Below are 14,005 nucleotides of genomic sequence, written 5' to 3'. Positions count from 1 at the left end.
CAGCGGAAGGCGCCGCCGGGGAGAGCTGCTGTGGTTTTCTGACTTCATCACGGCCCCAGAGGAAATTAGTGCGTGGCAGATAATCCTGGTCAAACAGCACAGCGCACAGCACGGGGCCCTGGCACCCTCTGCTCAAACCTGCCCCGCTTGGCACGGGGTGGGCAGCACCCAGGACAACGGGAGGGACGTGCTGGACACCACCAGCACCCCAATAAATTCCTTCAGCCACCGCTGCCAGGGGTACCCAGGGGTGAGAACTGTGGCCCATTCACATCCCAGGGGCTGTGCTTCACCAGGAAGGCTTCAAGCCTGGAATGTGGCTGGAAGAGTCCATAAAACAGCATGGAAAATGCACAGATCCCCTTCACGCTTTTAACGTAGAATCCCAGAATGGTTTGGGCTGGAAGGGACCTTAAACCTCATCTCAATGGGCAGGGACATCTTCCACTATCCCAGCTTGCTCCAAACCCCTCTTTGGACACTTTCCAGGGATGGAAGTTTGAGCGTTTCCCACATCAGCTCTCCCTGAGGGCAGGAACACAACAGAGCTGTGGGAACTGTCAATAGGAGCCCTGCTGCAGCTGACTGGTGATCTGCCCTTGAGTCCTCCTGCAGGTTCACCCTTCACAGTCATTTGGCATTTGAGACTGAGATTGATCATTGCCCAGTTTCTCCTTAAAGCTTTGCTGCAAGGAGGGTCAGAGAGAAACTCTCTGTTGGGCACAGAGCTGCCCTGATGCACACATCACCCCATCCACAGCCCTGGGGGTAAAAGGAACAAGAAACTCCAGAAATCAGCCAAGAATGATTCACATTTTTATTAGGAAAGGCAGAAGTGTGTGTAACAGTGACAGGGTGTCAGTGAAGTGCATGGAAGGCACAGTGCCATTTGAGGGTACAATCAAGTCATTCAGAAACCAAAAATTACAAGAAATCGGGCAGAAGAAGCTTGTGCTCCTCACAGAGTACCCTAAAGCCCTGTTAGATCAATCTCACTGTGTACCTCACCCTCAATCAAGGAGCTGGGGGAACTTCAGAGAGGGCAATTCTCACCTCAGTAACACATTTCAATGAAAAACCCACCTCTGTCTGGTTCCAGTGAGCAGGATGTCCCCTGCCTGCCCTCCTCTGGCACAGCAGAGCTCTGCTCACCCCCAAGCCAAGCTACCACTGAAATCAGACAGCAAATTAAAACAAATCTAAAGGGGGCCAAGATTTAAATATTCTCCTTTCACTGCACTGTTCCTCTTAATGTGAGAGAAGTGGCAGAATCCTGGTGCCTCTGGTGTTTGGTGTGGTTTTTTTAAAAAATTATTTATAATTCTGAGGAAAAAACCTCTCCAAATCACAGCCCTGAATCGTGCTCAGCTCTGGTTCCATGGGTGATGTTTGTGCCTCATGACACCCAGCACGGATGCCACCATGCTGTGAGTCACAGCAGAGTGCCCCAGGGGAGGGCAGCCCCTCACCCTGCCCTGCTGCCCAGCCCCAGCTTCCCCCACACCACCCAGGCTCCCCAGGTGAACTGGAAACTCTGCACTTTAAACCTACCAAAGCAGCACTGGGTATGGCAGAAGGAGCCAGAGAAATCAACTTTTGCTGTGCTCTGAGCATGCATCCTGCTGGGAGCAGGGACCAGTCATGACTCCAGCCCAGCCACTGCCTCCAGCACTGTCCTCAAGGCTGAGAGGAAGGATTGCAGTGCCTCTGGCTTTGCTTCACTTTGCTTCACCGAGACCTGCAGCTCTGAATCTGCTGCCTGAAGCAGGAGCTCGGTGAGGAAGAGGCAGCCTGAGTCATCCTGGGCACTCAGATAAGCTTTCCAGGGCTGGGCTCCAGCTCTGCTCATGGCGATGGTGTGGATGTGCACCACACGAAGGGCTGTCTGGATGGTGTCTGCATGGACAGGCCCAGCCCAGGGCAGGCAGAGCTGGCAGCTCGTGTCCAGGCTCAGCCAGCTCCTCTCAAACTGTTCTGCACTCAGGGAAACATCAGGAATCAAGCTTAGGCTGCCTGCATCAGGATGAGCCTTGAGGAGTTCTTTATTCCCATCAGACACTGGAGCATCAGGATGGACCTCGAGGACTTCCTTATCCCCTTCAGAAACCAGGGATTCTGAAATGACAGCACAAACACTGGTGAGATGCAGCTCCCAGCTCCACAGAGCCCACTGGATGGAGCAGAGGAATCCCAGTGCCACCAGCAGCATTTCCTGGGCTAGTGAGTGACCAGGCACACACTGCACCCCAAACTCCCAAAGCACTCTGACCTTCCTCCCATATGGGAGAGCATCTTGGCTGCCCAGAGCAGCTGTGGCTGCCCCTGGATCCCTGGCAGTGCCCAGAGCAGCTGTGGCTGCCCCTGGATCCCTGGCACTGCCCAAGGCCAGGCTGGACAAGGCCTGGAGCACCTGGGCCAGTGTAAGACCTCTGCCCATGGTAAGGAGTGGAACGAGGGGAATTCCAAGGCTCTCTCCAAGCCAAACCATTCTGGGATTCTGTGTTCTGCTGGCAGAGGCAGAATGGCTCCCAGAGGAAGGGGAGGCAGGTCTGTTCACCTGTGTCTCTGCTTCTGGAGCCAGCAGCAGGAGAGCAGGAGTAGGAGGGCTCCACGGGCTGCTGAGCGGTGGCGAGCGCCCAGCGCTCTCTGCCATAAACTGTGGCCAGAGTGTTGAACTCCAGGGCCCAGGCATTGACAGGCTGCTTGCTCTGGTCCCCCAGCAGCCCCAGGGAGGGGTCACACTTGGGGCTGCACAGGACCCTCCTCGCTTCCTCCACGCCAGCCTGCAGCAGGCGGTAGTAGAAGAGCCCTCGGTCGCGCACGGCCATGTCCTGCTCCTCCTCTGGAACACAGACAGCAACCCATGGAGAATCCCTCAGCCACACTGCCCTGAGCACTAAATTATACACTAAATTATTAAAAACAGCCTTTCAGGGACACAATGCAGGCCTGCTTACGGGCAGACAGCCAAAGGACAAGGGGGAATGGTTTTAAACTAACAGAAGGCAGGGTTAGATGTGATATTGGGAAGGAATTCTTCCCTGTGAGGGTGGCCAGGCCCTGGCACAGGGTGTCCAGAGAAGCTGTGGCTGCCCCTGGATCCCTGGAAGGCCAGGCTGGACAGGGAAGGTGTCCCTGCTCAGCACAGGGGGTGGAATGGATGGTCTTTAAGGTCCCCTCCCCTCTGATGCCATGACTCCACACTCAGCCAGCCACGGAACCACCTGGAACCAGCCAGGATGCTGACCCAGCCAGGTGACACAGCCAGAGCAGGCCCCTGGGAGCTGTGGGGACTCGGGGAACCCACCAATGCAGAAGTAGAGCAGCCTGCCCAGCGTGTCCTGGCACTCGGCAGGCCGGGCCAGGAAGAGCCGCAGCAGCGCCGTCAGCAGCTCCATCTTCACCGCCGGGAACGACTCCGACCTCACGTTCTCCACAAAGTCCTCCAAGACGTAGGGAGCGTTCGGGATCTTCTCCCCGTGGGTGCCCAGCAGCCAGACCAGTGCTTGCTTGCCCTGAGGGAAGCACAGGAACACCAGCAAACGGCTGCTGTGTGCCACGCGTTGGCAGGAAATGCTGGCAGATCAAACCTGAGGATTTCTGAGTTTTGCCCCCACTCTCAAGGCAAAGGGAAGATGCACAGTCCTTGTCCATCCTCCCCCTCACCTCGCTGTCCTGGATGGTGTCCTCACAGCCTGGCAGGGCCTGGCACACGGCATCTGTGCACTGGGGACACAGCCAGGCCAGGTCCCGGAAAGCACGGACCACAGCTGCGAGGAAAACAAGTTATCAGCATCCCCCAAGAGTCATAAAAACCACTGGGGAAAAGAAAAAAATAACCTCAAAGCCCTGCACTCAAGGGGCTTTGCAAATCCCAGCCTGGAGGGTCAGTGCCCTGCCTGAGCCTGTGATTTGAGGCACCCTCCTTCCCAATCCCATGACACTGCATTTGTCAGAGCAAAGCTGCACCAGGTCTAAAATAGAGCACTGAGACTTCAGATTGTTCCTCTGCTGGAGAGCAGCCTCTCTTCTGGCCACTGCCAGCCTTTAAAAAGCCTCTGACTCATGATGCTTCAGACACACGAGGTTAGGATGACAAATTAAAGCTGACCCCGATTCGAAATGAGGCTCGTGAACTTTAGGTCAAAACTTGAAAGGTTTTGCTGCCCACTCAGACACAAAAACAGCTCCTGAGATGGAATTCAACAGCTGAGTGCAAGTGTGTGGTTTTCAAGCCAGAGAGCAAGAGCAGTTAAAAGAGAACAGCAGGAACAGCAGTGATGTGAAGGTGGATCTGAGGGCAGAAGAGAAAAAAGGAACTTGGGCACAACTGAATCAGACTGTTATGTGAGGAACAGAAATCACAGAGATTTAAAAGATCCATTAATCATCTTGGCTCTCAAACAGACAGTAAAACATCTCTGCTGAGCTCCTCACTCCCTGAGTCAGCAGGTGGCAGCCAGAAAGAAGCATGAGCACAGCTACAACCATCTCCTCTTCCACAGAGAGCAGTTCCTGCAGAAGGAACACACCTTACACCCGTCATCCCACCTGGAAAACTTCCACCAATTAAACTGAAAGCCAAGTGCCTTTGGGTTTGGGATCAGGAGCTCCAGCAAAGGCACCTCCTGAGAGCATGAACCAGCAGCATGGTTACCTGAGGTGATGTGCTCCTGCTGAAGCCCCAGAAGCTCTGTCAGAATCCCCACACACTGCTCTGTGTATGTCCTGGCAATATTGGCTGCAAGGATGCCAAAAAGACATAAAAATCAACATTCTGTCAGAGTGAAACAGGAGTCATGGACCCAGCTACTCATCATAAACTCTCTTTAAAGGAACAGTCTCCCTCCTTTCCTTGCTGACTACTATTTCTGAAAGTGTGGCCAAATGAGCTTGTTCTCCACACCAGGGACATGTTCTTTTGTTTGAGGCCATGCCTCAAAAGATTTCTGAACTTTCCTTAAATATAATACATTAAAAAAAGCATTTTGTCATCCCCAGCGTTCTCCTTAGGAATACTGTAATAATTTGCCTATTTTTAAAGCTCACAAAACCAAAACTATCACCTTAACTCTGCCCCCATCACAACTCAAAGGACAAGCAGGCATTAGAGCTCCTCCACTCCTTGCACAGCTTCACTGAACGCGAGAAGGCTCATTACAAGATGAAATTAAATTTTCTCTAGAGCATCTCCTCACACCGTGAGATTCAAGGACTTTCTGCACAACCTGAAGCAGCTCAGCGCCAGCACTCCTGGAACAATCAGTGCTTCAGAACCACTCTGACACAAACCACTCCTGGGCAGGCTGCTGCAGCACAGAGCAGTGATGTGGTGCTTGCCCAGGCACCCCTGAGCAGAGCACAGCCCCCCTGAGAGGTGCAGGGCTGCAGCCAGGGCAAGGCAGAGCTCTCACCTATGGCAAAGATCGCTCCCTGCGCCAGCTCCACCGACACGTCCGTGCAGTAACCCTTGAGCTCCTCCAGCACCTGCTGCACGTTCTCATCGTTCACCAGCTCACACAGCACCTCCATCTTCTGGCATTTGATGTAGTGGGGCTCCGAGTAGGAGCAGAAGAACTTTTTGTAGTGGCTGCTGAAGTGGCCGGGCAGGCTGCGGAGGATCTGGCGCACGTGGCAGAGCGCGGTGAAGCACAGCTCCCTGCTCTCCGAGGTGCAGGCAGACAGCAGCGGGCCCTTCACCCGCACCAGCACATCTGCCTGCACATCTGGGTACTCCCTGGCCAGCACCAGGAACAGCTTGGTGGCCGCCATCACCACGCTGGGGCTGCTGCTCTTGAGGTAGCCGTCGAGCAGGTTGAGGATGTCGAAGAGCTCGTCCTCGCTGCGCGGTTTGTAGCGCAGCAGGAACGTGAGCACCTCGCTCTGCCCCCACTGATCCAGGTCGGGCATCCTGCCAGGGGCACAGGGGCACCAGTCAGGGAGGGCAGGAACATCTTATGTCCCCCAGGAACTGCCTCTCTGCATAGAAAACATGAGAACAAGAGAAGCTTCCAGCGCCATCTTAATGCCAAAGAAAGCAAACCTGTTGAGGAGATGATGGGCGATGGGTTTGTTGATGACAACACCTCCCTCCTTCTTCAAGATCTCTTCCAAGGCCCTCAGGCAGTTCACGACCACAATGGGGTCCTGGTCCCGAAGCAGGCTGTAGAGCTCATTCACCAGAGCACCATCTGCAAAGCACAGAGCTCCTGCCATCAGGATCTGCTGGCACAGTGCAATTTCCTCAGTCTTTCATTCATTACCCTTCACTTTCTCTCTCCTTCTGCCCCACAGCCAGGACAACACAGGGGCAGCACAGGGACCCCAGGACAGCCCTGAAGGCTGAATGCACATCACGAACACATCACCCGCGTGTCCCCATCCCACGGCCACCACCCCAGCCCCACGGCCACCAGCCACTCACCCACTTCGCAGTCCCCCTGCATCTTCACCATCTTGGCGCAGCCCAGCACGGCCGCCCTGCGCACGTAGGACGCCTTGTCCCGCAGCCCGCTCACCAGGGGCTGCTGCAGGTACTCCTGGATCCCGGGCATCCTGCGGGAGGGCAGCCGGCCGTCAGCGGGGCACGGCGCCCGGGGACACCCCCGGTCCGGTGCGGTCCGGCCCCGACTCAGCGCACCTGAGGCCGCACATGGTGCGCAGGGCGAGCCCCCGCACGGCCGGGCTGGGGTGCGCGCAGTCCTTGCGCAGGGAGTTCACGGCCAGCAGCGCCAGCTGCGGCTGCCGCGGGGCCTGGGCGCGCACGTAGAACGACACCAGCTTCTTCTGCACCACGTCCGGCACCGCGCCCGCCTTCACCATCTCCGGGAACAGCCCCGACACGTCGGCGCCCTGCGCCATCAGCCTGCGGCGGGGCGGGCACGGGGCTCAGCGGGGCTCGGCGCGGGCCCCGCGCCCCCCGCCCGGCCCGGCCCGGCCCGGCCGCCGTACCGGATCACGCGCAGCACGGCGCCGCGGTACCGCGCCGGGTCCGCCTGCACGTGCGGGTTCGACAGCGCCCGCCGCAGCTCCCGCTGCGCCTCCTCGCCGCCCAGGTACGGCATGGCCCCGCGCCGGTCCGCTCCTAAGCGCCGCTCCCCGTTCCACTCCGAGTCCTAGGACCCGGTCCCGGTCCCGGTCCCAAATCCCAATCCCGGTCCCGGTCCCAGATTCAGATTCAGATCCAGATCCCGGTTCCGGTCTCGGTCCCGGTGCCGCTCCGCCCGCCAGCCCCACCGCCCCGCCCACGTGACCCCCGCGCGCATGACACCGCCCCGCCCCGCCCCTGGCGCGCGGCCCGGCCCCGCCCCGCCCCGCCTGCGCGTGCGCGGCGCTTCCCGCCAAAACCGGCGTGAGGGGAGCGGGGTCCTCGCCCACCATGAGCGGGACGGTGCTGGCCGGGACCCCCATCGCCGTGGACTTCTGGAGCCTGCGGAAGGCGGCCGGCGCTCGCCTCTTCTTCCTGTCCCACATGCACTCGGACCACACGGTGGGGCTGTCCAGTACCTGGTGCCGCCCGCTGTATTGCTCCCCGCTCACCGCCCGCCTCCTGCATCACCGCCTGCAGGTAGGTGTGTCCCGCCCGCCTCTGCCCTCATCGCCTGGGCATCCCCATGTGCCTGTCCCAACCCTTGTCATCTGCCCTGCCCTGCCCTCACCTTGGCCTCTGCAGGTGCCGAAGTGCTGGATCCGGCCGCTGGAGGTGGGGCAGAGCCATGTCGTGGGTGAGGTGACGGTGACGCTGATCGACTCCAACCACTGCCCTGGCTCCGTTATGTTCCTCTTTGAGGGTACCTTTGGCACCATCCTCTACACAGGTAGTACAGGGCAGGTTCCTACAATCACAAAGTTACAAAATGGGTTGGGTTGGAAGTGGGTCACCAATGTCTTGCTCAAGCATGGTTGTCGCAGAGCACATAGCACAGAATTGTGACCAGATGGTTCTGAAATATCCTTTGTGAGGGAAACTCCAGACCCTCTCTGGGCCCTGCCATCCCTGTCCTTGCAGGAGATTTCCGCTACACGAGCGCCATGCAGGGCGAGCCGGCGCTGAGGGGCCGCCACATCGACCGCCTGTACCTGGACAACACGCACTGCCACCCCCAGCGGGCCCTGCCCTCGCGGGCGCTGGCCACCCGCCAGGCTGCCCACCTCATCCGTGCCCACCCGCAGCACCACGTGGTCATCGGTGAGTGCTGCCCTCCCTCCTGCCAGCACGGCCCAGACCAGGGCTCGTGTCCCCTGTGCCTGCCCTGTCCCTGAGCCGCCGCTCCCCTGGCAGGTGTGTACACCCTGGGCAAGGAGACGCTGCTGGTGGAGCTGGCGCTGGAGTTCAGCACGTGGGTGGTGGTGAGCCCCTGGCGCCTGGAGCAGATGCGGCTGCTGGAGCTGCCCGACGTGTTCACTGCCGAGGAGGGCACGGGCTGGATCCGCGCCGTGGACGTCGCCGAGATCTGCTGGGACACGCTGGTCACCTGGAACGCGCAGCACCCCACCATTGCCATCATCCCCACGGGCAGGCCCGTGAAGGTCACCCACCCCAAGATCCACCTCATCCCCTACTCGGATCACTCGTCCTTTGAGGAGCTGCGTGAGTTTGTGAAGTGGCTGAAACCCTGCTCCATCATTCCCATTGTGAAGGACGACATGTGCCAGGTTTACTTTCAGGAATACCTGAGCTCTGCTCCCCAGGTGCTTCCTGACTTCACAGTCTCAAAGCCTGTGCAAGAGCCTGGACAGCAGCAAAGCCGAAGGAGGGGGCAGAAACCCACAGGTCTCTGGAAAAGAGCCCTGGGGAGTTCTGTGCCCCGAGGGGTCGTTTATGACTCCCCAGAGAAAAATACTGAGAAACCTGAAGTGTTTACAGATGTTAAAGTTCCTCAGCACTACTGTGAGCCAGCTCTCTGCTCAAAAGAACGGTGCACTTCTCATGGGGTTGAGAAGGAAAAGCTGAGTGGGGAACAGCTGGGAGCAGCAGGAGCAGCACCTGTTTCCAGTGAGCACCTTGCACCTGGACTAGCAGAGCAGTATTTACTCACTCCCTTACACGTCCTAAAGCAGTTTTCCTCACAGAAGTTTGATCAGCTGGTAGAAGACTTTCTTCAGAAGAAAGACACACCCTGAAAAATCGTGTGACATTGCTGGTGCTAGTGCAGCAGGTAGCAGTATTTCATTCTGCCTCATGCTCAGGTTTACCATTAGGAGAGAGGAGCTCAGCTCTGGGGCTCTATTTTCTTTACCTCTTTATAGAGGACAAAGAGGAAACTAGAAACCGTTTGTAGATGATACTACTTAAAAATTTGCCTTTTTTTTTTTTTATTTCTGCGTCTGCTGTGTTCCCACACTGTGCTGGGCACGGTGGTCCCACTGTCTGTGTGCCTTGTGTCCACCTTTTGCAGTGACTTGCCCGTCCCCTGTTAGAAAAGTCACTGAGAGGCTGATTCAGGCAGAGCTGCAGAGGGTGTGAGCTGTTTGCAGCTGAGTAATTAATGGCTGGAATGTGATTAATGGAGCAAGGAGGGGGAATCTGAGAGCCTCAAAGATTCTCCTTTCCGTAAGTCTGTGATACCTCACTGATTATGAGCAGTTCATTCAAAAGTGCATTACAAAAGTTTTTTATTAAGGTGCTTTTGAAAAATGATGCTAAAAGAAATCTAGGAAAGGAAGTGCCTTGAAATGCAATAAGTTTTCTGTCTGTTAATCTACTAATACTTGCAGCTTTTGCATCCAGCCAGCCAAGTGCAGCCAAGTTCCTGCTCTCCTGAAAGTGCCATCTCAATGCTGATTGGTAGTGCTTTTTCAGGTTTGTGGCTAGGAAAAGTGGGAATTGTTTGGGCTCTTGAGCTGTAGGCTTTGCAGAGTGGGCCACTGAATTCTCTGCAGTCTCTTGCACCTCTGAATTCTGTTTGATTGCAAAGCACTCCTGGTAACTGGCAGTGTTCTGCCTGCTCTTGTCCTGCAGTGGCAAATGGAATGGGAGATAGTGAAACATCTGCCTGGTGGTGTGAAGTGATTAGTCTGAGCAGCGTTGTTTGCAAAGATTGTGGCTGAACAGCAGAAGTGGCTCTGTTAGTTGGAGGTTGGGCACTCTCCCACTCTGGATTGGCTGCAGAGCCCCGGCCTGGCACAGCTGGGAAGTGTCTGTGGTGTGACAAACATTGGGTACCCACTGCAGCTGACTGTGCCAAACAGCACTGCCAACGTTTCACATTGGCCCCTCACATGGTCAGGGCAGCTGGACTGGAAATGGGCACTGGGCACTGACCTGGAACAGCAAACCAGTTTGTGCCTCAGCTCCCTTGATCCTCCTTTTGGTGCTGTCTAGGCAAAATGTTTCAGAATTTTCTGAACATAGTGTCCTACGGGGCCTTTCCCAGTGGCAGCTGGATGGGCTGAATTCCCAAATTGAGACAGAAAAGAAAGTTTGCTCTGGGAGGGAAGCCAGGCCTTGTGAAAAGCAGAGGTGCCCCTGGATGCAGCAGTCACAAACAGGGCTGTCCAGAGCAGTGAGGGTGTTGACAGCCAGAGTGGGGATGTTTGCAGAGCTGTTTGTTTGGCAAACGTGACTCCTGAGTGCCAGCCCTGTGCTTTCCCAGGCATGGCAGTGTTTGTCCCTGTTACACAAGGAGTGCCTGTCCCTGGGGCTGCTGTGCTCTGCTTGCCAGCTGCCGTGGGGACATTGGAGGTGACAAACAGTGTCCTGTGAACTGCACACAGGGCAGCTCGAGCTGTGGGCCCTGTGTGCTGCTGCCTGGAGTTTTGTGTGTGGATTATTTCCTGCTCAAACTCAACTGCAGAGCTCCGGCAGGTGGGTGTGAGTGGAGACACCTGCACGTTTTGTAACATGGAAATGACAGTGCTGTGCTGGTAGTGTGCTGGCTGCTGCTGCTGCCTGGGAGATGCAGGCTGTTATTTAAATATTATTGAAATTCAAGTGACTCATTTGACAGGCAGGAGAGTGAAGCACTGCCAGAACTCCCAAATTCCAGGTCCTGCTTTGAGCAGCTTCTGCACTGCTGGGGAGGAATGCTCACCTTCTGAGTCACTGCTCCACTTGGGCATGTTGCAAATGACCTGGGAGATCTGATGTTTTGTGGCATCCAGCCTTTCCTCTTTTATTCTTATCATCCATTTATTAAAGTCAATGAGGTGGAGAACCTCCTGGTCAGCCTCTGGGCAAAAAGGAGTTGTAAATGGTAATTTTTTACAGGGGTAAATCTGAGCTTTAATCATGCACAGACAAGTGAACATTGCAGACTTCAGAGTCTGGGGATCTGCATCCCCTTTCTGTGTGCTCAGTTAAAGCTGCAGAATAAATTGCTGGCTTCATTTCCAGAGCTGAAAAGGTAATTCCTGCCACTTGACGAGGGAATTATCCATCATGCTGAGCCAAGGAAACCCAAAATCTCTGGGGCTTTAAAAGGCAATAGAAGTAGGAGGGACTTGGCCAACAGTTTGTTGGAGATCTTTGCCTCAGCACAGCAGGTGCACAGGGCATTTTTGTGCCAAACATTTCTTCCCTGTTAGGTGTTTAAATACTACTTTTGTGTGCTGTCCTAAAATGCTGGAAGATGAAATGGGGCCTTGTGGGGAAAATTGGAATTGCTGACTCTTGGGGCTTCTGGGCATCCTTCAGCTTCCCCTGAGGATGGGTTTGGTGATGGATCTGGCAATGCTAAAGGTTGGACTCCGTGATCTTAAATGATGTTTCCAACCTAAAAGATTTCATGCAGTCTCCTGGCAGTAAATATTTGGCTCTTGCAGGCCTTGTTGTCCCTCACACTTTGCTCCAGGATGGCCCTGTTTTCCTGGCTCCCAGCTGAGTGTCATGGGGAGCAGGCTCTGAGCCTGCAGCCCCCAGCTCAGCTGCACTGCTGCCCACAGGTGTGCTTTGCTCAAAGCAGGGACGGGGAGAAGCTGCAGCCCAGCAGCTGGGGGGATCTCAGGGCTGCATGCTCAGAACCTGCAGTTATCCTGGCAGGGAACAGAACGTGCTCTGAGCAAAGTCCTCCCAAATCTACACACACAGAGCATGCTCCAGCTGCTTATCTCTGCTCCACAGTTGGGAACCAAGCCCCAGAGGGGGGAAACAGCTCAGCCAAGGCCTTGCATAGGAACAAGGAACGAGCTGAGTTCCCCTTGGCAAGGTTTCAGTGCTGTTTTACCAAGCTGTCATCAAATGCTGGCGTGCTGTGAGGGCAGGTTCTGGAGCAGAGCTGCCTGGGTAGGGTCAATCTGAACAGCTCAGTTGGCTCAAACTTCTCAAAACACTAGGAAAGCAGAAGGAGTGCCCTGTTGATGCTGTGGAGAGGGGAAAATTGTTCTCTAGGTTGTTGTTGAGAGGCTGAGGTAAAACTTGCCTTGCTCCTGTGCTCCACAGAGACAAGTGTGCAATGTCACCTTGCAGGGACCACCCCAGAGCTCTGCTGGCTTGGGTTTCTCACTCTGCTTCCCCAATTACGAGGCCAAAGCACTTCCAGAAACTTCTCCCTTCTGTTCCTGCAACACAGGGCTTCTTTCTAGATTAAAAAAACTGTAATGGTGAAAGCTTTCCTTCACCAGAAGATGAATGAGTTTACATAATTACCTCTATGGTGTGGTGTCGCTTTGGACTCACTCCAAAGCCTAAAATATTTGGTTTTTTTTTTTTTTATGGAGTCCTCTGAAAAGGTACTAGAACACATTGAAATCACTTTGATAATCATGTGAGGTGAGCTCCTGTGGATGTTCTGTGTGTGTTTGTGATTCCTTCTGCTGAATTTGGGAAGTTTTGCCACAGCCACTGCCGTGCTGAAGTTTTTCTGGCTGTGGCTTTGCCCTTGGCCAAGGCCCAGCCTGAGGCACAGGCACGGGTTGTGCAATAAAACCTTTGGGACAGACCTTGACCAGGAGGCTGCTGGCTGGGCTCGGGGAGGTTGGGACTTCCTGGGCAGGTCTGGGGAGGTGAGGATCGTGTTCCATGTGAGCCTGCAGAGAATCCTGCCCCGAGGACTGAGCCCTCCCTGTCTCAGAGGGTCACAGAGCTCCTGGGCAGTGTTTGGTGGAGGGGGTTCACACTTGTTGTGCTGTGCTTATGTAAACAGGAAGCTGTGAGAGTTTCTGAGGTTTTCACAGAATCACGGAATGGAAGGCATCTTAAAGATCATCAAGCTCCCAACCCTGCTATGGGCAGGGACAACTTCCACTGCATCAAGTTGCTCCAAGCTCTGCCCAACCTGGACTTGGACGCTTCCAGGACTCGGGCAGCTGTGGCTTCTCTGTGAATCTGTGCCAAGGCCTTACCACCCTCTGAATAAAGAATGTTTTCTCAATATGTAATCTAAACCTACTCTCAGTCTGAATTTTGGTAAGACTATTTGTAATTTTTATTTTTAAATATTGTCAACTTTTGCAAGAAAGCAAATAAACGTTTCTGTTACATTGACTTTGGAAAAAATGCTGTGGACTTCTTGAGTGGGTGTTGGTGACCTGACTGCACTCAATCCCTTGGGAGCATCTGCCCTGGTCCCACCTGCCTGTGCTAGCAGGGTCACGGCAGAGCACACGGCACGGGATTGTGTCCAGTGGGTCTGGAATAGCTCCAGTCAGGGAGACTCCACACGCTGCAGGGCACTGTGGTCCCTCGCAGGACAGAAGTTCTTCCTCGTGTTCAGGTGGAAATTCCTGAGCATCAGTTCCTGCCCGTTCCTCTGCTGCCATCGCTGGGCCCCGGAGCAGAGCCTGGGCCTTGCTCTGACACCCGGAGCGCGGCCCGGCCCCGCTCGGTTCCCGGCCCTGTCCCGTTCCGTTCCCTGCCCCGCTCGGTTCCCGGCCCTGTCCCGTTCCGTTCCCGGCCCCGCTCGGTTCCCGGCCCTGTCCCGTTCCGTCCCCTGCCCCGCTCGGTTCCCGGCCCTGTCCCGTTCCGTTCCCTGCCCCGCTCGGTTCCCGGCCCTGTCCCGTTCCGTCCCCAGCCCCGCCCCGCTGGGTCCCGGCCCGGCCCCGGCGCTTCCTGCGGCCGCCCCGCCCC

The 14,005-nt window shown here is 55.8% G+C and overlaps 2 protein-coding genes across 2 annotated transcripts; one reads left to right on the top strand and one right to left on the bottom strand.

Moving 5' to 3' along the window:
- Positions 1-1,095: 1,095 nt before the first annotated feature.
- Positions 1,096-7,124, bottom strand: AP4B1 (adaptor related protein complex 4 subunit beta 1). The gene is made up of 10 exons (XM_054294013.1): positions 6,952-7,124; positions 6,641-6,865; positions 6,425-6,555; positions 6,044-6,191; positions 5,415-5,911; positions 4,658-4,741; positions 3,667-3,770; positions 3,308-3,515; positions 2,558-2,842; positions 1,096-2,115 (listed from the first exon to the last, which is right to left on the bottom strand). Exons 1-10 carry the CDS (start codon positions 7,062-7,064, stop codon positions 1,640-1,642), a joined length of 2,271 nt encoding a protein of 756 aa, XP_054149988.1. The 5' UTR covers positions 7,065-7,124; the 3' UTR covers positions 1,096-1,639.
- A 239-nt stretch (positions 7,125-7,363) lies between these two features.
- On the top strand, positions 7,364-9,123 carry DCLRE1B (DNA cross-link repair 1B). The gene is made up of 4 exons (XM_054294020.1): positions 7,364-7,567; positions 7,673-7,817; positions 8,009-8,188; positions 8,282-9,123. Exons 1-4 carry the CDS (start codon positions 7,379-7,381, stop codon positions 9,121-9,123), a joined length of 1,356 nt encoding a protein of 451 aa, XP_054149995.1. The 5' UTR covers positions 7,364-7,378.
- The last annotated feature ends 4,882 nt before the right edge of the window (positions 9,124-14,005 follow it).

This window comes from Melozone crissalis, unplaced genomic scaffold (assembly GCF_028551555.1).
Source record: "Melozone crissalis strain CALT ecotype California unplaced genomic scaffold, PUWL_Pcris_2 ptg000198l_1, whole genome shotgun sequence".
NCBI lineage: Eukaryota > Metazoa > Chordata > Aves > Passeriformes > Passerellidae > Melozone > Melozone crissalis.
The sequence above is the reverse complement of the archived record's forward strand: the minus strand, read 5'-3'. Positions and strand labels throughout refer to the sequence as shown.